Source organism: Catharus ustulatus, chromosome 20, assembly GCF_009819885.2.
Source record: "Catharus ustulatus isolate bCatUst1 chromosome 20, bCatUst1.pri.v2, whole genome shotgun sequence".
Taxonomy (NCBI): Eukaryota; Metazoa; Chordata; class Aves; order Passeriformes; family Turdidae; genus Catharus; species Catharus ustulatus.
In genome coordinates, this window is record NC_046240.1 from 6,061,845 (window position 1) to 6,086,223 (window position 24,379).

At 49.7% G+C, this 24,379-nt stretch overlaps 1 protein-coding gene across 23 annotated transcripts in view; it reads left to right on the forward strand.

Annotated features, from left to right (window-relative positions):
• CACNA1G (calcium voltage-gated channel subunit alpha1 G) overlaps window positions 1-24,379 on the forward strand; it is a 144,742-nt gene that overhangs the window by 50,967 nt on the left and 69,396 nt on the right. For all 23 annotated transcript variants that reach the window (XR_004419806.1, XR_004419807.1, XM_033076861.2 and 20 more), the window contains exons 4-10: window positions 1,902-1,999; window positions 3,929-4,088; window positions 5,823-6,114; window positions 6,589-6,681; window positions 8,238-9,051; window positions 9,139-9,183; window positions 10,486-10,850. Coding sequence is in view for 21 of the 23 variants with exons in the window: in XM_033076861.2 (XP_032932752.1) it covers window positions 1,902-1,999; window positions 3,929-4,088; window positions 5,823-6,114; window positions 6,589-6,681; window positions 8,238-9,051; window positions 9,139-9,183; window positions 10,486-10,850 (1,867 nt within the window). In the remaining 2 variants the exon portion in view is untranslated. The remainder of the gene's footprint in view (window positions 1-1,901; window positions 2,000-3,928; window positions 4,089-5,822; window positions 6,115-6,588; window positions 6,682-8,237; window positions 9,052-9,138; window positions 9,184-10,485; window positions 10,851-24,379) is intronic.

Genomic DNA, 24,379 nt, shown 5'->3' on the forward strand with positions numbered 1-24,379 from the left:
TTGCTGGCAGCCTCTGTTTTAATAATGGATGAAAGAAAAGCTGTGTGTTTGATATGGGCTTTTTACCTGAATATTGCCAACCACACAGAAATCTTTTTGAACAGCGAGTGAAACTTGACAGCAGTGAAAGCTGGGGAAACCACTGCCCCTCTCCTCACCTGAGCCAAAGCTTGCCCAGTGCAGGGAGTCCTGCACTGAGGAAAGGACTGCTTTTCCCCAGGTCAGGTGGGATTTTGTGAACACTCTGCCTTCCATTCTGGTCAGCAGCTGAGAACAAATTCTTAGTATCCATATGTGCCTGTCCAAACTCCATCTCCTGGGACTGCCCCATTGCTGTGGGGGTCAGATAAGCAGAGAGGAATATGTTGAGGTTATTTTAATCTTAGATATTGTTTGATCATCATCATTCCCATTAGAGCCTATCAGGTAAAGCCTCACTGCACTGAACACAGAGCTGTTGATGTGGGGGCTGGAAGGGGATCTTCCTCCATCCTGGGGTGCCCCTCAGCTGCTGCAGGCAGGAGGGAGGAGAGTGGATTTGGCTGATCACAGCAAGAACAGGAACCTCCAGTGTGCTGCTGCCATGGCAAACCCAACCCAGTCCTGTGGGATTTCAGCAGGGAGGAAAGGGACAGCACTGATGCCTTGGTGCAAGGAGCAACCAAAACCTCCTCCAGAAACTTGATGCCTAATCAGGTGAGATCAATTCAGGCCAGGCCAAGCGTGGAGAAAGGTTGTGACTGAGAAGCAGAGAGCCTGTCTGTGAGATGGGGCTGGAAGAACTCGATTTGTTTGACTTTGCAAAATCAAGGCTGAGAGGAGATGTGCTTTGTCCTCTGTAAATACATGGGTGGGTAAACAGCAGGGACAAATAACATCTAGAGAAGCTGCTTTAAAGATGGTGCTGCTGTAAGAAAGAATGGATACGAGCTTGTCCTGAATAAATTCAGGCTGGAATTCTAGCCACCAGAGTCGGAGGGAGGGGAACCACTCAGCTTGTTTGGAGATGGAACTTGGTAATGCTCAGAAGAGATTAATATGCTGTGGTTACCTGTGGGAACCTGACTGTCCAGGCAGCCTCAGGGTTGTCTCCCTTACCTTTGTCTGGCTCTGCCTCTTCAAGAATATTCTGGGCAGAGCTCTTGGATATTCCCATGGCCAAGGACCAAGGTCCTGGAGGTGTTGTGACTGGTGACACTGTTGTGCTCGAGCAAAGGTGCCATGAGAAGAGTGAGAGGTGCTGGGGCACCCCAGGGATTTGCAGCCATCCGGGTGCATCCTAAGACTAAGTCCTGTGAATGTTGTTCCTCTGTGGAGCTGGGAAATAACCCAGTCAGACAGTGGGAGCACTGGGAGGTTCCTAGGTCTGTGTTGGCCCCAGTTTTTATCTGCAAGTGTCACCAGTTTTAGTCCCACTTGCTAAGGGTCTCTGCTGGGCAGAGACAGCAGAGCTCAGTATCCTGTGCTGCTCATCTCCTCAGTGTCCTGTGCTGCTCATCACAGAGGGGTCTGCACCAGGAGACATTCTTCCTTTCAGGACTGTGGTGGTGCTCAGCACAACAAACTCAGATTCATTACAGTATCTGTTACATTGATGGAAATTTCCTCTCTGGAGTGCGCAGGGACTTTCAGAAGCTTCTGCCTGGCCCTGTGCAAAAACACTAACCAAAGCAGGAGAGAGATCTGTGAGCTGGTGTATCACATTCCCCCCTCATTGACTTTATCCTGACACACAAACAAGCCTTAATTAATTCCTCTGGCAAACTTTGCTGATGGGAGAGATGCAGTAACAAGTTCCTCTGTGAGTGCTTGGCATTTAATGTTTGCTTTATAATGTTTGATAATCTAACATTTCTCCACTGGATCCATGACATTCCTCTGTGGTTTTGTGTCTGTCTCAGGATGCTGGAGTATTCCCTGGACCTGCAGAACGTCAGCTTCTCAGCCGTCCGCACCGTCCGAGTCCTGCGGCCACTCAGGGCCATCAACAGGGTCCCCAGTAAGTCAGGTCCTTGTTCCTCCCTGTTGTGGATCCAAAGATGGAAGGGCAAACCCAGATGCTTTGATCTTACATCACATCTCAAATGTCTGCCCATGCCTGGCAGTGCTACCACCGCTGTCGGGTTCCTTTTGACACTGTGGCATCAGAGATGAGTCAATGTTATCCAGGGCTGTCTTCACACACCTTCCTTTCTCACCTGGAGAGGGTCTGAGGAGGCTGCTAAAGGGCTGCAGGTGACAGGGATTGACTGAGCCAGCAGCCTTTGCCAGGCAGTGGGGTCTGAGCCATGCTGCTCCCACCCCCCACTTCATCCTTCCCTGGAGAAATTGGGGTGGGGAGCTCTTGTTGTGCCTGGGGGTGGCACCCCTGGGAGCTGCTGAGGAGCCCAGAGCTGGTCCACAGAGCCCAAACCCCAGCATCTCCAAAGCAGACCTGGGTGGGATGGCAGTGGCTCTGCATTCCTGGTGTTTCAGGTCATGCACAAGGGTCTCAGCCCTGCTTTAAGCAGCAGAGGATGGCACTACCTGCTGCTGCATGGCAGCCCCAGAGGGCACTGGGCACCACAAACCCTCCTTCTGCCCCATGCTGGCAAACCCCAGTGCTCCATGAGGGACACTGGGCACTGTCCCTCTCAGATGCTGCATGGATCAGGTATGCTATGTGTTAAGTACAACTGCACCAGAAGCATCCTTTTCCTGGTCCTACAATCCTGGTCATCAAATCATCAAAATAGTACTGTTTTAGCCAAATTGAATCCAAGTCTGCTCTCCCCTATCTGAACTGGCCCAATGCCTTGATGAGAACTAATCTGCTTCAGTTCTCTCTGCTGATGCTGGAAGTGCCTGGGATCTATTTATTTTCCTGCTCCTGACTCTTGAACTTAATCTGGCTTTGCTGCTGATGTTTCAATCATTACAGAAGCTTCAGAATCCTGTTTGCAATGGTTGTTTTTTTTTTTTTTTATCCCTACTGCTGAATTGGTGGACAGCTGAATTTATCCACCACTGTCTAACTGGGGATGTAATTCACTTAATGTGTTTTGAAATCCTGGGTAATTTATCTTGTCTTCCCTGCAACGTAGTTACAGTGGGATAGAAATGCAAGGTGGGAAAAATAAAAAATGAGCTTTGTATGATGATCAATGCAATAACCACAGAAAGTAATTTTAGTTAATTAGGAGTTGATGCAAGGTTGTTGTTCCCCAGTAAAGGAGTAGAAGAAAAACCCTGAGAGAGGAGGTGACAGCATCAGGATAAGAGAAAAAAGTCTTCCTGAAGTATCAAAGTAAAGAGTGCAACAGTAAAGCTTTCCTTAGATAAAAGTCAATATAAGCAAGTGAGAGAGTGCAGAACATGGGGAATGAAGGAGAGTGAGAGATGAGCAGAATATTCCACAGATGTCAGATTAAATCAATTTTTTGTGTGTAAATGTCAAGTTGAAGTCACCATCCATTTGTCTTTGTTACAGAACTGGCTGTTCTCTGTTGTGAGAATTAACTGCCAGAGAGAGTCCTGTGTTTTAAGGAAGGGAGGACAATTAGGGTGGATGAGGGAAAATAGGGAGGGAAGGGAATTTTGAAATATGCTGAGTGGAGAAAGAAATACGATTGAGCAAAGGAGAACATCAGAATTAATCTGAGGGAAGAAAGGAAGCATAATTGCTAGAGAACTTCAGAGAAGAGGATTTGAGGAGCAGGGAAAGTAGATCTGGTGTTCAGGAGCAAGGCAGGAATGAAAGGAGATGTTCTGGCTTTGAGGGGAAGCCAGAGGGGATGGGAAGCTGTAATGTTCACACATGTGGGTGATAAGGATAGAAGGAAAAGAACAGAAGGAAATATGGGTGGAGAAGTGTCTGTGGAAAGGGAAAGGTCAGGAGGACAGAGCTGGAAGAAGAAAATTCAATGTGAGCTTTCCCCCTTTGCCTCAGGTATGCGCATCCTGGTGACGCTGCTTTTGGACACGCTGCCCATGCTGGGGAACGTCCTCCTCCTCTGCTTCTTCGTCTTCTTCATCTTCGGCATTGTGGGAGTCCAGCTGTGGGCAGGTTTGCTCAGGAACCGCTGCTTCCTCCCTGAGAACTTCAGCATGTGAGTCTGTTGGGCAGCTGCAGTGTCTCCCCAGCCTGGGGGAGGCTGTCCCTCCAGGATCTCCTCTGTAAAAAAAACCCTTCTCTTTCTGTAAATGCTCCCTGCTCCTAAATGCCACCAGCACTCCTGCCTGGGCACACACAGCAGGAGCAGAGCAAGCTGTGACAATTTGCCATTTGCCTTTGCAGGCTGTCTTTAACCCTCAGCTGGCACTTGGGGACCTCTATCATTGCTAAAAACCTCCAAAAAATCCCCTCTGAGAATGGGAGTTCAGGCTTTCTAACTTCAGACCTTTTCTGTGTGGAGACAGCCGGGTCTGAATCCCCTCCTGTGGCTGGAGGTGTTTATTGCCACAACTTCTGTAGTCCCACCTAACCTCCAGGAAAAACCAATGGAAGTACTGTGCATTTTTGATGCTAGATACTTTTCAGCCTCAGAGCAAGAGATAGTCCCTATCCCAAAGTGTTAATTTTCACAGATCCCTGCATTTTAAGGCCAAAAGAGCTGTTGTGATCACTTTTCTGGCCTGATGTAGCACTGTTTGAAGCGTGGTTGAAATACCTGGTAGCTGACAGCCTCTTTCAGGTTCCCATGCCTGTCCTACCTACCTGGTTTTTTCCACCACCTCCATCCCTTCAAATGCTTGGAGAAAGGCAGGTGACTGCAAATCCTTGGTGGCTCTGCCAAGTTCTGCCATGCAGGTCACATTTCAGTGGATTGCTGACTCCCCAGGGTGGATCTGGCTGGATTCACACCTGCATGGAGGAATCCTACAAGCCCAAAACTTTTTTTTTCTGTACACAGCAGGACCACATTGCTGCTGCTGCTGTGGCCAGGCTGGCAGGAGGCACCTTCCAACCTCTTCACCCATCTCCTGATCCACTCCCACCCCTCTTGCAGGTCATGCCCTCGAAGGGTGGCTGGAAGTGTCATTACCAGCACATGTTCCTATTAAGTAAATGTCAGCAGAGCAGGGGGACAGCTTCACCACTGAGTAAATCCAATAGAGCCACAGGTTTGGGTGCTGTTTAATTGAGCCAGAATTCCAGGGGTTTAGATAGGCTTTGAAGGGTATTACAGGCAATTCTGCAGGAATTAACCAGGCTGAACTAGGCTTAAAAATATCTTTGCAAGCTTTAGTGGGAGTCCTGGCAGCATTAAGGAGATAGTGTGTGCAGAGCAAGGAGCCAGTTTCTGACTGGCCATGGGTTGTTTCATCTCCCTGAAGAGTATTTTTGCCTGGTTTGCTGTGGTAAGGCCACCCTCAGAGGGAATTTAGAGCTTATCTGTGGGCTGAACTGACACGGTGAAATGCAGATGAAGTCCCTATCTCTGATTTTTAGGAATCTTGGGAGGTCCTTATACATAGAGTCTCCCTAAATGATTCTCAGCATCTCCAGAAGGACAGGAGCTTAAACTGCCCAATTTCCATCTTACTGCAGCAAAGACATTTCAGAGAAGCCCTGTCACGCTGAATCCTTCTCTTAGTCTCTTAGAGTCAAAGCCAGAGTGTTTCCAGAGGGAGTGACTTTTAGTAATGCCACCAGAGGGATTGCCAAGGGGCTGAGTGCACTGCCTCAGTTTCTCAAAACCCAGATAAGGACATCAGGGGATTCCTTCTTTATAAAACAGCTTTAAGATCCAGAAAAGCAGGTATCAGACTGTTACAGCTGTCCCCTTGCCAGGTTGCCTGCAGTCAGTTTGCAAGCCCCAGCCCTGTCTGGACTTTTTCAGCCCCTACACAGTAGATTTGGAGCGGTACTACCAGACAGAGAACGAAGATGAAAATCCCTTCATCTGCTCCCAGCCCCGGGAGAACGGGATGCGCTACTGCCGGAGCATCCCGACCCGCAGGGAAGAGGGGCTGGAGTGCACCCTGGATTATTATTCCTACAATGACACCACCAACACCTCTTGTGTGAACTGGAACCAGTACTACACCAACTGCTCTGCTGGGGAGCACAACCCTTTCAAGGGAGCCATCAACTTCGATAACATTGGCTACGCCTGGATTGCGATATTTCAGGTGAGTGCTGTCTGCAGCTGCCACAAGGTGGGCAAACAGCAGGTCCTGCCCCCAGCACGTTCTCAGGGGCTGTGTAATTGCACTCCTGGGGGCTGTTTTGCACTAGTGAGCACTTATATATAGTGCACAGGTGCTCCAAGTGTTAGGGATACAGCATAATGCCTGTTCTGAGAACAGCTCCACACGGACAAAACCCTGTGGGTGTGCAGTGGGATGATGCTGGTGTGAGGCAGAACCTAGAGACTGCTCCTCTCTCTGCAAAATGCACAGCTGGAAAGGGGCTAGATTCAGCCTGGGCAGCTGGTAATGTGGCTGTTGGCATTGGGAGGAGCAGGACTTGGCTCCTCAGCATCTTGTACTACACCAAGACCTACTATGGGGTGTCAGACATGACCCAGCCAGAAGAAACATTGCCTGTGTGCTTTGTTGTAACTGAGCCTTGAGGAGTTTGTTTTCCCTTCCTGTCTCCACCAGGTCATCACGCTGGAAGGCTGGGTGGACATCATGTACTTTGTCATGGATGCACACTCCTTCTACAACTTCATCTACTTCATCCTTCTGATCATTGTGAGTGGCCTTAGGGGAGCAGGGGGGTCCTGCTGGCATTTGGAGAGAGCAGAGTGAGGTCACCCAGAGGAAGAGGGCAGAGGGTGCAGCAAATATAAAAGCTGAAGCAGCAACCAGCCTGCTGGGAGAAATGCAGCTTCCCTACAGAATTGTGCTGCAGCTGCATTTTGCTGCAAGGAAAGAAAGATGTGCTCAAGCAGTGCTAGATACACTGCTGTTGTTGCTGCTGTTTCTACTACTTCTCTCTTGTGCTCCAAGCTTGCCACCTTGAATTTAAGTTTTAAAGTAGGCAAATTTCACCTGGTCATTTTTTGAGTGCCATAAAGGGAAGAGGCTGCCCAAGAATTCCCTGGCATTGAAGAACCCATTTGGGTGGGTCCTTGGTGCAGTGGGGACGTTTCAGGAAAACAGTCCCAAACTTCAGAGAGCACGTTAAGAAAGGAGGGAAGAGATTACTGCCCACAGCCCACCCACACTTCACAGCATCATCTGAGGCCACCCACAAAGGAGCCAACAAAGAGTTTCTTTGGGGTGGGCTCCATGATGGGCTTCATCTGTGCAAGCAGAATAGTCTACAGTGACTGGCTGAGCTCGTTGTCTAGACTCCCTTTATCGTCAAGGGAGAAAAATAGGTGCTTTAAGGGGGTGATTCATCTCCTCTGAAGGTAGACATTCAAAATAAATTAGATGCATTGCAGACTTGATGCACCTATTTCTCTCTTGACTCTAAAGGATCATTAGGTGCCTCACTCAGATGTAGCTAAGTGAGATGACTCCTTGTCTTGCTGCACAATTGGTCCAAGTCCAGAAAAATAGCTGCACATTGTCAGTTAGGTCATTGTGGGGATTTCTGCTCCTCATCAAACCAGGACTCAAATCCTGACGAGAAAGTAGATGGTTGTTTAGTCCATTATGTTGTTTAATATTAGCTTCCCCCAGAGAGAAACAAGCCCTTGCTCTCAGCCTCCCCAAGATGACGAAGAGGAAGAGCAAGCAGTACTTTTCCAGATGCCGTGCGAGTAACGTTAGCAGTGTGTGATAGCCCGTTAGCATGTCAGTAATTCCCTGTGATCCAGGCTGGGCTGTGCAGAAGGCAGAACCTCATGAAACCCTGGTTGGAAAGAAAATCTCCAAGCTGTGGGTGCAGGCTGTTGATGCCCTTGCATAACAGTCACCCGCAAATCCCGTTAGCAGGGGAAAGGGATCTGCTCGCAAGCTGCCCACACACTGGCAGAAAAAAAAACGCTCCTATCAGGAAGGCTCAGTATTCATCCTAATGCCACTAATTGTGATAATTACAACTGCTGTCTGTGGAGAGAGAAAAACACCGTCTTAAAAGAGCAAGAGATTTTTGTCAAAATAATCTTCTCTCGTCTTTGATCTCTGACGTCCTCCACGGAGGGCTGGCGTGGGAGTCCCTGGGGTGGGAGCCTGGGGGTGAGTCAGCCCGGCCCGTGGTCCCTGCTGGCTGACACAGGGGGTGGGGATGGCTGGGGTTGTTTGCCCCCCACTCTTTGTGCCCTTTGTACCCACACTGACGTCCCCTGTCCCCTTAGGTGGGCTCCTTCTTCATGATCAACCTGTGCCTGGTGGTGATAGCGACGCAGTTCTCCGAGACGAAGCAGCGCGAGAGCCAGCTGATGAAGGAGCAGCGTGTGCGCTACCTGTCCAACGCCAGCACCCTGGCCAGCTTCTCCGAGCCGGGCAGCTGCTACGACGAGCTCCTCAAGTACCTGGTTTACATTGCCCGGAAAGGCAGCAAGCAGCTGGTGAAGGCTTACAGGGCAGCAGGCGTGAGGATGGGAATCCTGAGCAGCCCCACGAGCAAGGCGGGGACTGAGCGGCACGCCAGGAAGCGGCGGAGCAGGAAGAGATCCTCCGTGCACCACCTCATCCACCACCATCACCACCACCACCACCACTACCACCTGGGCAACGGGAACCTGCGGGCGCCCCGCGCCAGCCCGGAGATCAGCGATGTGGAGACCAGCTCTCTGCACAACGGCACCAACCGGCTGATGCTCCCTCCCTCGGCACCCAACTCCCTGGGGGCCCCCAGCGCCTCCCCCAGCAACACCGAGTCCGTGCACAGCATCTACCACGCCGACTGCCACTTCGAACCGGTGCGCTGCCACTCGTCCCTCACACAGCCGAGCCTCGGCTTGCCCAGCCCAGAAGGGATCCCCAAGAGCATGGTGGGCAGCAAGGTGTACCCCACAGTGCACTCCAGCACTTCCCATGAGGTGCTGAAGGAGAAGAACCTGGGGGAGGCAGCCGTGGGCGCTGGGAGCAGCACCTTGACGAGCCTCAACATCATCCCACCCAGGCCCTACAGCACCATGCACAAGCTGCTGGAGACACAGAGCACAGGTGAGCTGGGGCTGGATCTGCATCTGGGGCTCCTTTCCAGAAATACAATTTTTGTCCTAATTTTTCTCTCCCTCTGAATTTTTTCAGGGTTCTTTTCAGTCCACGTTACAGAGAAAGGCGATGGCTTTCCAGGTGAGATGAGCCGGAATCTTCTGACCTACCTAATGCTTCTTTATAGCCAAATTTGGGACGGAGGTTTCAACCTCCCAGACTTCATACCCGCAATAATCCAAGGGATATGAGGGTTTTCAGTGAATCCATTTTCAATTCCCATCTTGTAGATTAAACAAGTACAAGAGAGCTAGAGTGGGACTTTGACAAGGACATGTAGTGACAGGAAGGAGGGAATGGCTTTAAATTTTGCAGAGAGTGGGTTTAGATTAAATGTTAGGACAAAATTCCATTATTTACCTCCACTCCCAAACCATTTACAGGGAACTTCCCAAGTCCTGTAGACCCAAAATCAGCTGGAGCTTGCAGATGGACACCTTCCGGATCTGAGTCCTGTCACACCCCTGAGCACTGTGCAGCTCTGCTCCCATGGGACACAAGGCTCAGGGAGATTGAGTGTCTGCTTTGTGTGAGTGCTCAAGGGCAATCACAGATGGCAAGTATTAACAATCTGTGATTTGCTCAGGAAGCCTGTAAGAGTCAGACACTGGATGCATCTTTCTTGAATCAGGGGTTTCATATCTTCACTGCAAGATGCTCTTTTCCCCTCCACATGTGAAATTTGGGAGTTCAGGCCAGTCTAGTTCAAACACTCTCAGCCTCCAAGAAGTGTTCCTGACCAAGCTTTCCCAGGCAGTCAGTGCCTTTTCCACCAGGAGCTGTGCAGGGAAGAGACCAAATCCTGCCCCCAGCCCAGCACTGCCCAGAGCCTAAACACACAGAGCTGGGCTCTGAGCTGGTTCAGTGCAGGGTTTGCATTCTCACTGCTGGGTGCTGCCGTGCAGGAGTCAGGCACCTGCATTGCCTCTCTCCTCACAGCCAGCTGGTGGGAATTTTGGGGAATATCACCTGGCAGCTGCCACTAAGGCCAACGTGTGGAGAGGGAAGCTCGTGGTTTTGGAGCATCAGCAGAGGGAACTGGAAAGAAGGCTGCTAACAGTCCTCCTGATAATTACAGCCAGGATCCTGCCAGGACCGGGGAAACCAATTGCTTCCTCCTTCCTGTCATGGATAGGGAATGTAATGAGATGTGCTCAGGTTCCATAGCTGGGCTGGAATTGGGGGCAGCAAAGAGAACTTCACAAACACAGAGAAGGCACTTGGGGAGCCCAGGTTTTAACCCAGCAGAAGCCTTTTTCCCATTAGGAAATGCCTGTCATGTCAGGGGCAAAGGCTTGGTGCTAACAGGGAATGGGTGTTGCTTCCTGCAGCCCCCTCTCCCAGCTCACAAACTGCCCTTTCCTTGCTCTGCTGGCATTTCAGGTCCCTGCCAAAGCTCCTGCAAGATCTCCAGCCCCTGCACCAAGCTGGAAGGTGGCTCCTGCACCCCTGAGAGCTGCCCCTACTGCCTCACGGCGCTGGCAGGCGAGGCTGAGCTGTCGGACAACGAGACGGCCGACTCCGACAGCGAGGGGGTCTACGAGTTCACACAGGATGCCCACTACAGTGACCAGAGGGACCCACAGAGGGGCAGGGCCAAGGCCAGGAGAGCCCACCTGGTGCTGGCCTTCTGGCAAGTGGTGTGTGAGACTTTCCGGAAGATCGTGGACAGCAAATATTTTGGCCGTGGGATCATGGTGGCCATCCTCATCAACACGCTCAGCATGGGAATCGAGTACCACGAGCAGGTGAGTGCTGTCCTGGCAGCTCCTGGTGCAGAGGGGTTGTGGGGGGGGTTATGAGTCCCAGTCCAGCTGCTGGTGGGATGGTTTGCGGGGAGAGGCATTGGAATGCTCTGGAAGGGAATAAGGCAGGCTTTTTCCCCTGAGCCTGCTTCCAGGTTGCAGCAATCACCTCGACTGGTACCTGGCTATGTGAGCTCCTGCATCCTAGCCCTGCCAGGGATAGCCAGCACCATGCTGAGACACTGTCCCCTGGGCACCAGCTGGTGCTGGGTCTGTGCTGAGGGGACCAAGGAGAGGAAGCAGCCCTTTGCCACCAGGTCAGTGTCAGCCTGGCAGTGCTTGAGATGCTGCTGGCAGCTGTGGGCTCTGTGGGCCCTGGGGTCAGTGCAGCTGCAGGCAGGGAACTCTATTGAATTTGCACTCCTTGGAGAGAAGGTAACAAATGGCTTTGCCTTCTCGGTGAACGCTCCAGCAGCAGCAGCATGATGAGTCCAAAATAGACTCATCACTGGCTATTCCTTTGCTCAATTATCTGAGTCCTTGCAGGCAAGAGACTGCCTCTGCTCCAGCCTCTCACTGCTTGTCACCTAGCAGAGCTTTCCCTATATATAGTCATTAAGAAAAGGAGTTGCCACGTTCCTCTTTAAACATCTCATGAGGATGACAAGAGCTCTGCTTTCAGAGGCTTTGCATGCTGTGGCCTCACGTGGGTTTTGTGGCTGCTGCTGGCATGGTGCCTCTGATCCTGCCTCAAGCACAACATGTCTTGGGCTGCAGGTGCACGCTTCCTTTGGGGTGAAGAGTTTATTAGTGGGGATGCAGGGATGTTGCCAAACCTTGTTAGAGACCTCTCCCATTCTTGAGGGCTCCCAGCATGTTGCTTCTCCCGGGATGTCAGAGCTCTGTGCTGCCAGAAAGACACAGCCACCCCTGTGTCAGTTTGGGCTGGGAGCTCGTTGCGTCTCAAGTCGTGACTCCACTTTTCTCCCTCCCTGGCATGTTTCATGTTTGCTGAGTTGCTGATGATTGCATGCAGAGGTGTTTCTCCCCCAGCTCCTAGTGGAAGCTGGGGTGGCTGCTGATCCCAGTTCCCCTGTCCTCCTGTGGCATTAATGCCTCAGTGCCTGAGTGCCAGGGAGACGTGGCTGTGCTCAATGTGTCCCTTCCAGCCAGCACCTTCCCCCTGATGCCCTGATGCAGTCTGGCTGGCTAGGTATTGTTTTCAGTGCACATTAAACAGTGGTACACTCCAAACTCCTGCTGGTTTCACCTTCATTTGCTGCCCTTGGTGGGAGCTCTGCAGGAAGCTTGACTGATTCTACCTTTATTTAATAATCTCGGGAAGATCATCTCCAAAGAAGCTGGGAGGAGGTGGCTCGCAGAAACCAATAAACACTTTTATTTCTGCCTTGGCTGAAGGGTGAAAGCAGATCCAAGGTGTCTTTGCTGTGATTGCCCAAGGGGTGGATTGTCAAAGCCTTTTGCCCTTTACCAGGAGCACCTTTGGAGATGCTGGTGTGGGCTCTCCCCTGGGGGCACCACCCCACTGGGGACGGGGGCTGAGCAAGCTCCCATCATCAAACACCCTAAATGCAACACAACTCTTTAATTCTTTGCCTTGGGAAAAGTGGGGCAGGTGGTTTCTGGTTTCTGCCCTGGCCAGTGGTGAGTCCCAGCAAACATCTGGATGTCAAGGAAGATTTTTGTATGGTTTAGGGGTAACAGGGGTGAAGGGAACTGATAAGCGTGGGGGGAATCCAGACACTGTGGGTGGTTGCTTTCTTTAATGGTATTTTGAAGCTACTACTGTTCCAGATTCCTTTCTCCCAGGCATTTGGAGGGAATAGCAGAGCTTGTTTTTATTAGTTCATCTGCTGGAAGTGGCGGCAGAGAACAGAGAGGTGTTTCTCTGTAACCTCGTAAGGCTTAGAGTTGGCAATTTCATAATCTGACAGTTATGAGAGCAGGAATTAGAGGGGCAAAATGCTGGACCAGGCCTTCCTGCAGAGATTATAAACACTGAAACGTGATTATTTTCTTTTAGAAGAGCCTTTCCTAAAAGTGTGAGTGATCAACCATGTCAAATTTATCTTTACTGACTGATGTTTGCAAAGACGTGAGGGTGCTTGAAGAGTACTTGACTCCATGATTTTCTATATTAAGCTCTCTGCTTATTTAGACAGTATTTACCTCTTGGGTTTTCCACATGCTGCCCTGGGCACAGGGGGCTATATCAGGGTAACTATTTTAAGGGCCTGTTTTAAGGTGTCATGTCAAGCCTTGTGCTGTTCAGTGGCCCCTTGGCAGAGGGGCTGCTCCTCTCTGGAGAAAGGACAGGCTGGAGGTTACTCCAGAAGGAAGAGGCTTCTCCCCACCCATCTGCCCCCAATGCTGGGTGGGATTCGGGAGCTCTGAGACCACCAGAGCATCCTGGGCTTCAAGACAGGAGCTGGTGAGCTGAGATCCTCATTCAGAACAGCTAGGGAGAAAGGTTTGCTGCTCTGGAGTTTTGACATCTCACCTTGGGACAGGCAGCCTGGAGGGACCTGAATCAATCTTTCAGTCCCTTGTTCAGCAGATGCAGCAACCAGAGCAGGCCAGGTTGGATATTTAAGATGACAGTGAAGGCACATACAAATGAGTGGCAATTGGGAGTGTGAAAAAACTGGGCCCCGCCTCCTGCTGTTTATTTGTATTCACCCATCAGTCAGCCTGGCCAGACCGAGCACCCACAGCCAGGGCTGCTGGATGAAGCTCCTCTTCCACCCAAAGCTCTTTTCCACAGGCCACCTTACACAGTAAATTGTCAACACACATTTTACCATCACATAGCTGGGGCTTCAAGAGCTGGGTATCCTCCAGGCTCCTTCTGACATGACTTTCTCACTCGACACCAGGGTGTTTCCACGTGGTTCCTGCACATGCCTGAGCTGTAGGTACACCTGACTGGGTGTAATTCAGTGTTTCCTCCCCAGCCCAGCCGTGCAGATCCAGCTCCTGCTGTTCTCCTGACTCCAGGGGCAGTGGGAGGGAGGCAGCACAGCGTGAGGTGCTCGCAGCACTCGCCACGTCGCGGCTGCTGGGCAGCAGTGTGAAATTTTCCATCAGGGAAATGACAACCAGATTGCCACGGATTATTAATGTGGCTGCTAAATAGCTTGTTTTTCTACAGAGAGGAAGCAAAATGCAGGTAGAAACTATTAGCTTTGGGTAGAGGAATATAAATGTGATTTAAAGGTAGACTCGAGGGGATTTTAAATACACTGTTGAACCAATTGACTGATTCGCCTTAGGGAAGCTGAGCCTCTGCAGCACTGCGGGTTCAAACAGCTGCAGCTTTGCCAAAGATTGTTCTGCCATAGAGCAGGAGTAAAATGTGCTGCTAAACCAGAGGGTTTCTGTGCTGCTTTCCCCCCAGCCCTGGCTGCAAGCCAGGCTCTGTTCCATAATGTGCTGCTTTTATTTTCCTTTTCTTCCTCCAAGTCCTTTCTTGGAGTGAAAAGCAAAGGCTTTAGTATGAGGCGTGATGTTGGACTCCTCAGCAGGGGAAAGAATTCAGCAAGGGCTTCCTTGAGGAAGGGCTTTGGAGTTTTGTTTTTGTTTCTAAAATCTGGTTCATATGGTGCTTCCTGGCGGTTCTGAGTTTCCTTGTATGAACTATACCCTACATATTCATTTGTTTAAATAGCGCTTGAATTTCAGCCGCCGTCTCTGCGGTGTTTTGCCATTGTTAACATAACAAGAAAGAGACTGGAGAGTCCTTCACTGGCCTCCCCAAAGCTGCAGAGGGTTCAAATCCCTGGCTCTTGTGTGGACTTGGATCTAGATTGATCCAAAATTCTGGTGTCTCTGAAAGAAGGAAGAAAGAATTGGTTCAGACCTGTGGGGAGCCTTTTGTTAATTTTTAAGAGCAAATTGGAGAGGTGACAAGGGTGAGTGACTCTGTGACAGCACCCAAGGAGAACAGCTTATTGTCCATGGGGCACAGTTCTTTGAGGAAGGGAGATGAGGCGATGCCTGACATCCCCCCAGCAGAATGCAGCTGGTTATGGGATCAACAAAGACACAGTGCCCCAGGCCAAGGTGGGCAAACTCCTTCTGGGGGAGACAGGAGCAGCCTAAGCCCAAGCTGAATTCCTGGTACCTGCTGCTGCAGGGCAGAGAGCAGGTACAGATGATGTGGAGTTGTCACTGGTAACATTATGGTCTAATAGCTGCTGCAGCATGGAAATATCAACCATCTGTACCAAGGAGTCAAAGGAAACCTTGCTGGCAAAATGCATTAAAGCGTCTCTTTATGTAAATAGTCCAGGCTCAAGAACAAGAGGGTTGTCTTAATCAGCATCACAGAACATGAAATTTTCAGGTATCCAGGATGATGGAGAGGGGAGGTGAAGGGTTAGAAAACCTGCCAGCATGGAGCAACCATTAGGCTGCAGGTTCAAGCATTAATAATAGTCACCCAAATGGTATTTATGTACTTCTGCTTCTGCCTGAATTCAATGTGCAGGGAAGAAGGTAACTGGAAATTATTAGCTGTCGTGACACCCACTGATTGATTTCTTCATGTGGGAGGAAAATTGGATTGTTCCATGGAAAATTGGTGTAAGGGAACTGGACAGTGGGGATGTGACAGGTTGGTGCCCCAGGTCTCAGGGTGCTTGTGTGTCCAAAGTTCTGGGCAGACTGAAAGTAGCAGGTCTGGATCCCTGTATGAGCACTTCCTCAAAACATAAGAGCATCTTTGGGATGAGAAATATTTGCTGCCAGGACTTGGTGATCAAGAGCATCCCCATCCCCACCAGTTTCAGGCCCAGTTGAATGTTTTGCTGCTGGTGGATGGCAGCTGCAGATTTGTCAGGTGCATGGTGGCTGCTCCTTTGACCATCCATATGTTAGAAAATGAGATTTTGCCCAGTGTTTGTTTGCCTCCTAAGGAGGCTGTGGGAGATCTGGGGATTGGTTGCAGCTCACCCCTCACCTGCACAGGGCAGCTGTGGACAGCACTGGGTCATTTCCAGCCTCTGTGGCTCTATGCCAGGCCAATCCAGGGCACATACTTTGGCTTCTTTGATGCCCATGGATTTGTGTCAGGTCTCCAGGCCAGTAAGGAAGGGAATCCTTTTGTTTTGTAAAATATTTTTGGTATCTCTTGCATCTCTTCTGAGTTGTTTCCTGTGGGTGCAGGGACACAAAGGCCTGTCCCATGCCCAGGCAGCAGCTGGTGCTGCACCAGGGGCTCTCTGCATCACACACTGATTCAAACTGGTGCTGCACCCCTTAACCCTGTGCCTGTCTCACTCCAGCTGAATGGTACAGACCAGCTTTGTGCTGAGATTCCTCATTTGATGCTTCCCCTGAGTCTGATTCATGAGGCTTTGTTTTAGAAGAGCGCTGACACAGGTGTGTGCATCCCTGAATCAATGAAACATCCTTTCCTTGGAAAACCTCCATCTGCCCTGGGCTCTTCCCAGGAGCTCTCAAGCCCTCCCATTCATGCACTGTCTTCTCTTCCTCGAGGTATCTGCACTTCCACTCGGGTGCACATCCCATGTCTCTCTTTAACTCCATTACACATCTCTCCAGCCCTGTGCCAGCTGCTCTTAGCCAAGCAATCAAAGCCTTGGCAGCTCAGCCAGGCTTTTCCCTCCCTCAGCGCCTGCTGGCTTTGCCCAGTGTAGGGCTCGGAGCTACTGTCAGCTTAATTCCTCAGCACTCCAGCTGCAAGGGGCACTCCCACAGCAGGAAAAGGAGGTGCCCTATGGGTTTGCATGTGCTGTATTCAATTAGCTCCTGCTTACTCAGAAATTACTCTTATTAATGGCTTGTTGCTGGAGACTGGAGGAGTCGGTGCTGATGGAAGTCATCGGAGCTGTTAATCGCTGGGATCACCGACTTCAAAACCAGCTCTCTGTTTGTTATTGGGGGTAATTCTTTTCATGCACCTTGGGGGTTCTTCTGCTTCTCGGGGATTTGAAGGGTTTATGGGGTCTTGTAGGAACTCGCATGTTTTATTTGACTCACTTGTGAAGCTCTTCCAGGGGTAAAAAATGCTGTGATCCTCTTAGCCATTAAAAAATGGACTGTGCCTACAAAACAGACTTTATCCTGGTTCTGGAGATTGAAATATTTGAAAATTAAATGAGATTTAATGCAACTGGAAAGGTTATTATTTTTTATCAGATAAGTCTGTTCCCTGCATGCTTTACTGATGAGCCTATATAGATTCCTTGACACCTGCTAAAGTTTTTTCAGCTCCCTGGTTGGGGAACCATGAGTGTCAGTCCTTTCCTGTTATTTTAGTTCAGAGGCTGGAAATACTCGAGCTGCCTTAGATCCTATCATTACAGCTGTTGTTTCAGCTGCCATCCATACCCTCGTATTATCTCTGCTCAGGCAGCATTGAGAAGAGACTCCAGCTTGGTGAAATGGGAAAATTATGTGCGCTTTCAAAACCTGCTTCATCCCTGTGTGGATGAAAAATCACTGCTCCCTGCAGATAGCCAGGCATTTCTGTTCCTTCTTTGATTATTGTGGTTGTTCCCCTTGGGTGGGAGCCAGGAAGTTCAGCTAGAACATCTGGAGCACCCTCAGCTCGCACCACAAACGCTTTCATCTGTAAGCACTTCTGGTTGTTGGTGTTTTCCCAGGGATCAATCCACATTTTCCCCTGGTTCTCCTGGTAGAACTGGTGCTCTTGGCACTCATGACTGTGCCACTCACGTACTCAGAGCCCACTCCCACCCTGCTCAGCCCCAGCAGGGATGGGGGCAGCAGTCGAGTGCTTTTTCCCTCATCTCTGCTGGATTTCAGCTCTTTGTTATAATTGGTTTTTTGCTGATGTTAGGAAACAAGCCATAGATGTCTGTCAGCATTAGAGATAGTGTTACCAGCATCAGAAACCCACGTTCAGCAGAACTGTGCAGGAGCCCTACAGTGACAGCGTTTTTCTTTCCCTCTTTTTATTTCCTCTCTCCCCCTGTCCCTTCTCAAGTACTAATGGGGAGATAAGTTTCCAACTTGGTTTAGATTAACCAGAAATAGAGGGCTTTAAATCTCAAGTACTTACAAGGTGTGACCAAGTGGAAATGCTGCTTTTGTTCAGCTTAAGCTCCTTCAAAACCTGGGCAGAGGGATGAGCTGGTTCATGTTTTTCTTGCATTTTCTGGGATAATATTCATCCAGAAATCTCAAGCAGAGAGAGATAAGGAGATCAGGCAAGAATACCTGCTGTGCCTCCTGAGAGTGATAAAGAGAAGCCAGCTGCAGGACTTGGAGGAGGAGGATGTGGTCTGCAGGCCCTGTTTGGGTCTGGGCAGGTCCACTCAGGGTGGCTCAATTAAATTCTCCATCAATTTTGGGGCTCATCCCCTCATTTGCACCCCACTGTCAAGGTAGACAAGAGGTGTCTGGAGACTCAGCCCCGTATGGACAATAGGGAGCAGGGAATTCAGTTTTTTGCCGTGGATCCTCAACAGAGATGTGCTGGAGAGGAAGGTTCCACGTCCACGGGACTCAGCTCCTTCTCTCTGCAGGTGTGGGGTGGGAAGGGACACTTGTTGATTGGAATGAGGAAGGATGGGTGAAAGACAAGGAGATTAGCAGAGGTGGTGGAGGGGGAATCCCTCCTGTGCAGACAGCTCTGATTTTTCTGAAATGAAAGCTGCTTTCCTCCCTTTCTTACAGCATTACTTGCTGTGGCATGAAATACTCAGCCTCCATTCAGCCCGTAAGAAAATCCTTCTTTCCCATGCAGTGAAGGGATGTAACTGGACTTGTTCACTTGTCTGTCAAAGTCATTTCCTTATAATAAATGCCTATAAATCCTGAACATCCCAGCAGTGCTCCTCCAGCCCACTGAGCAGTGAGCACAGCACCTTTTTCCATGCCTGCTGCCCCAGGAGGAGCAGAGCAAAGCCTACTGCAATCCTGCTACTTTCTGAATTGTTTTCTTTAACCAGTTTGGCAAAGGACAAGTAGAGGAAGCCTATCAGACCCTGATTAAGCATGGCTCAGGTTTGCTCTGCTGGACACAGGACAATAGTTAAAGCCTGATACCTTTTAAGGAGCCCCAAAGACAATGAATGTCACTTCTGAAAATATGAGTGGATTGAGTTTCTATTTATAAAGTTGCAGGCAGCTCTGGAGCCAACAGGAGCTGTATTTACTGAAGGGAACCAAAGTGGTGTTTTGGATGGTTGTGGCTCAGTGGGTGCACTGATACAGGGGGATTAACATGGATGTGATGGAGGCAGTGCATGGAGAAGGCTTGTGGGTTGAGTGAGGACACAGCCATGAGCTGTCAGTCATGGGAAACTGAGCGTGGGAGAGGGCAAGGAAAGGGCACCTCATTTTGTTAATTAAGAGCTGCTTCTGTTTGTCAGAATTTCTTGCATTTTGCCCCGGGACTTGTGGTCTGGCTCCTGTTTCAGGGTGGACCTGGTGTGTGTCTGCACCCACGTGGAGGATGGAGAGGATCTTAACAGAACAGTGTTAAGTTGAAAATCCTATCTTTGTGTGACCCATTTGATTTTCTTTCTTATGTATATATATTAGAAATCTGCAAGTGATGAGTCAGTAAAACGTTGTTGGTGTTTCCTGTGAAAGAGCTGAGGTTGCTATTTTCTTTCTGTGTTATTTTTCCTAGTTGCCATGGTAATGATTTCAGAAAGGTCTTATTCTTGCAGCAGTTTGAATGGGTTAGAGGTTTTCACGGCCTTCTGGATCTGCTCACAGAAGCAGAGCAATATCCCAGAGATATCCCTTGGGATCAGGAGGGCTCTGCCTCCTGGCTGGCTGTCCCATCCCTTGCTCTGTGCTGAGACAAAGTGGGTTTTTCTGCTTTGTTGTTAGCAAGATAGAGAGCAAAGACCCTGGGGTGCTTCTGTTCTTTTGTGTTGGCATCCCAGGAGCAGGGGCTGGATGAGAGCAGGCTTGGCTCAGCCTGGAGCTCCTTGTGTGGGCAGGGGGGTGTGGGGTGGATGGATCTGAGCCAGCCATGCCCAGGGTGCTGGGTGCAGGTCTGGTGATGATGATGAAGACCCTGGGCCCTAAATGGGTCACAGCTGAGGAAGACAGGAGCCTTGTAAGCTCTGGGCACTGTCTGCCAGGGCTTCATCCAGCTGCAGGGCTTGTTTGTCAGAGACTGGGGAACACAGGCTCCAGGGCTTGCATGTCCCCAGCCCCTGTCCTCACCTTCTCCCCTACTCAGTGCCCACAGCCTCACCTGCTGAGCAGACACCTTGGAGCCCCATGGGCAGGGAAAGTGGCACATGCTCACAGAGAAATGGAGCATGTCCCTTCTGCCATCAGAAATCTCACTCATGAGCTGCTCAGCTTTTAAAATAGGGGGGAATAAAAGAAAGAAATGCATTACAGCTTATTTCTGAATGCTGAAAAAGGGCAAGGTGCTGGTGCAGCTTTGAGATACCTCTTGAGGCACCTTGGGGACATCTTCCCTTTCTTCCTGGTGCCAGACAGCCCTGCCTGAATCCTCCAGGCAGGGTGCAGAGGGCTTGCCCTCCTCCCTGCCCCACTTGCCCCCTGTCAGGCTGGGTCAGGTCTGGGTGGGTGCCTGGGGCTCACATCCTGCTGCTGCCCCAGTGCCACTCAGTGTTTTCTGCCCTGTCTGCTCTGGTTTTATGTGCTGCCACAACTTGTCAATGTGCTGTTTGGTACATCAACAAATCGACACTACACAAACAGAAGGCTAACAGGGAATGATTTATCCAGGACAACACATCTGTGTGTCCAGCAAGGCAAGATGTCCTATAAACAAAATTCAGTATTTACTGAGGGCTTGCTGGCAGAGCTGGTGTTTTGTACCACAGTTGAATTACACTTGGATCTCGTTCTTTCTGGGTGTTGCTTGTTTAATCATAGGATGCTTTCCTTTTAATTAGGCACTGCTGCTACTGATGAGAGAATTAGCAGACTCTTCTTTTAATGGAGAAGCTGAGGCTGTGGCAGCTGTGCTGTAATGGGGGTGGTGGGCAGAGGCTTTGTGCTGCATAGAAACCCCAGGCTCTGCACCTCAGTTTCTGCTTCCTGGAAAATGTCCTTTTTAGAGTGGTCCTGGAGATTTTTTTTCCCCCTAGAATATATCATTTAGTCAAAGAAAGGATGTTACTTCCCCCAGCTGCTGTGTTGTGGCCCTCAGAGAGAAAATCTGAGTGATTTTGCCAGCTCTTTTCCTCCCAGCCCAGTGAGGATCCATGGAGCTGGTTGTGTGCCAGCAGGCAGTGACTCTCTCAGGTACATCACGTCTAGAGCTGGTCGATAGTGTTTTGATTAGATGGGTATTGTCAGAAAATGGCAGTTTATCACATTTGAAGCTGTTGGTTTGAAGCAGCCAGTTTCAGTGAACTGGCCTCAAAACCCCCTCAGCTTTATTGGAATATCCTGTTAGAGGTGTTTGAAGTGTCCATTTGGACAGCTGAGGAACAAAAAGTTCCATGTTCTTCTTCAAACTGACTTTTATCTATGTCTTTTAAATTTTGGTTGATTTACAGTACAAAGTAAAGGGATAAAGGAATGGGGACTGAAATATGAGGGAAGAACCTCCAAGATTCTGTGCACTGTGTTTTAGTTTCCCAAGTCTGAAATTCTGAATTCTTGCTTGGGATGGGATGATAATTTCAATTCCCATGGGAGAGAAAATCACATTCCTGCTGTACTGTAATGAAGTCTCAGGAAAGAGGCCTCAGACATATTTGTGATTTCTCTAGAGTAGAAGCATCTTATAAAAAAATCTTATCTATATACATCTGTGGCTGAATGAAAATCCCATAGCTGGAATTCTTAGGAGGGTCTGAATCCCCACTGCCTGGCTGAGATTCCCCAGGGCAGGATCATGATCACAGCCCCCCTCTCTTGGCACAAATAAATCCCAGTGGTGCTCATGGCAGGGGTGCCCCATGGACCAGCTGCAGCCCTGTGTCCCTTGAAAGGGATGATGAGCTGCCCTGGGGACCCCTGAGTGGGACTGAGGGTCTTGGGGGGATGTCCTGCTCCTCACATGGCTGTGAAATCCCCCAAGTAATTTGCATTGCCCCATCTCAACTGTTTGGGGATAGTTTCCCAAAGCAAAATAACTCAGCTGGTTTCAGCCAGGTCAGAGTGGGGGATGCTTCAGTGGATGCTCAGCTTGGATCTCTTCTCTCTTCTCTTCTCTTCTCTTCTCTTCTCTTCTCTTCTCTTCTCTCTTCTCTTCTCTTCTCTTCTCTTCTCTTCTCTTCTCTTCTCTTCTCTTCTCTTCTCTTCTCTTCTCTTCTCTTCTCTTCTCTTCTCTTCTCTTCTCTTCTCTTCTCTTCTCTTCTCTTCTCTTCTCTTCTCTTCTCTTCTCTTCTCTTCTCTTCTCTTCTCTTCTCTTCTCTTCTCTTCTCTTCTCTTCTCTTCTCTTCTCTTCTCCTCCTCTTTCAATCCAGTTTGGCCCATCATCTTAGATTTTTGGATATTAATTCTCACCTCTGGTTCAGGAGTTCCCACTCTTCATTTTTTATTATGTCTGCCCAGTGTCTCAGATATTAAAAGCTATTTCCTGCAAGAGAAGTGGGAAAGAGTGTGTGGAGGAGTGGGGGGGCAGGCAGGTTTTTGGGGTGAAGCAGTGGGAGGCAGGCAGATGTGTTGCTGCAGTGTCAGCATAGGGTGGCCCTTAGCCCTCACAAGCAGTGCCAGGGCTGTTGGGGTGTTGGATATCTCCTGAGCTGGGTGGTCTGGGAGGGAAATTTCATGGGACAGAGGTGTCACAGCCCCTCCAGTGTGTGAGAGCTGCAATGTAGGTGCTGCTCCCCCTCTGCTCCCCACATCGCCCAGCTGTGCCCTGCCAGCACCTCCCATCCAGATTTGCACATTCCAACAACATCTCTGACCAGAAAGTGCCCATGAAGTCCAAAGTTTCATTAATCCATGCTATTACCATGTCATCCCTCCAGGGCTGCTGGATTTTCCATGTCAACCACCACGAGGAAAGGATGTTGTGACTGCAGGAGATGTTGGGCAAGGGTTTAACTGGGTTGTGCCTTTTGGGCCAGTTAGATTTCACTGTGCCACTGCAGAGGGGAACAGAGGGTGGAAATCAGCCTTCAGGGTCCAGGTTAGTGGTGCTGATGGATGAGAAGGAAAGCTTCCAGGAACACATCTCCTTTCCAGCCATATCACTGCAGTGCTAATAACAGCACAGCCTGCCTCAGCACCAGGGCACTCATGAATGAGTTGGCATTTTTTTGTGAGTAATGTAGAATTGTAGCTATTTCAAATTGTCCTGAGGTGAAGCTTGACATATAAGTTCCTGGCCTATTTATTACCCTGTGTCTGAGTGTTCCCATAGGTATTACAGCATTAAACCACGGCTAGATTTAATATTGGGAGCTGCAGCATTTATGTTTTAGCTGTAGATCAGTGGGCAGGTGATTTGGGCTGTGTGCATGGGGTGTTTGGCAAGCTCTAGCCAAGGGATCTGTTCTTCAGCGAGGATGTTTGAGGTATAAGTTGTGTTCAACACCCTCTTTTTTTTTACTTTTCTATTACATTTTCTTTTAAATGCTGCTGTTTCATCCTTTGCTATCCTGTGTCATCACAAGCTTCTGCCAATATCTGTGCAAGTCCTCAGGGATTCACTACCATGCTGAGATAACATCACACCAATCTGGGTCCCCATCTACCCTGCAAAGGCTGGGCCTGGGTGGTTTAACCCTTGGAAACAAAGATTTGAATGCCTGCATGGATTTATCTGGGTTTTTGCCAGCAGGTATCTGTTAACCCCTTGGTCACTGTAGTTTTTTGAGGCTCTGAAGCACGGTTGACCCTGCCATGATGCTGGGGTTGGGTCACCTCAAGTCAAACCCTACAATCTGTGCTGTGATGTGGCAGCTCCTGGTCTGTCACAGGAACTTTTTGACCAGTCCTGAATGTGTTTCATGTAAATGAAAGGTGCAGTCAGCTGCATGTGTTGCACATTTTCCTCTGCTCATGGTGTGGCTGCTGTGAGCAAACACATCTGGCCATACCCACCACAGTTATGGTCCAGGCATCCACATGGGTGGTTAAAAGTGAGGATTTAGACCAGGGGAAGCTGCCCCTGTGTGTGAGGTGTTTGGTGAGCTGTGCCAGCCCAGCTCAGCGCTGCTGCTGTGACCCCACTGCCATCTGCCAGGGGATGTCAGCTCCTCATTGTAATGAGGCTTTTCAGCCACATCTGTGCTGGGGTGAAATGGGGAGAAGGGATCTGATGTGTGGATTCTGTCTTTGCCACTGGCTGATCCCTCACAGACTACAGCACCGGGTTTTCTCCTCTGACATGTGTTCCAATAATCTCACCCACCTATGGGGGAAGGGGAAGCACTGAGCATCTGCAGGCATTGCTGGGAACCCTCTGTGACATTTGCAAAAAACCCACAAAAGGTATTAATTTATGTCTAAGACTATCAGGAGTATGGGTAGTTTTTTCAGAGTTTTTTCTTAACTTTTTCTTAACTTTCTGGGTTTTTTTCATGCCTTTGTTTTCAGATTGCCTGTCTGGAGTGCCAGGATTG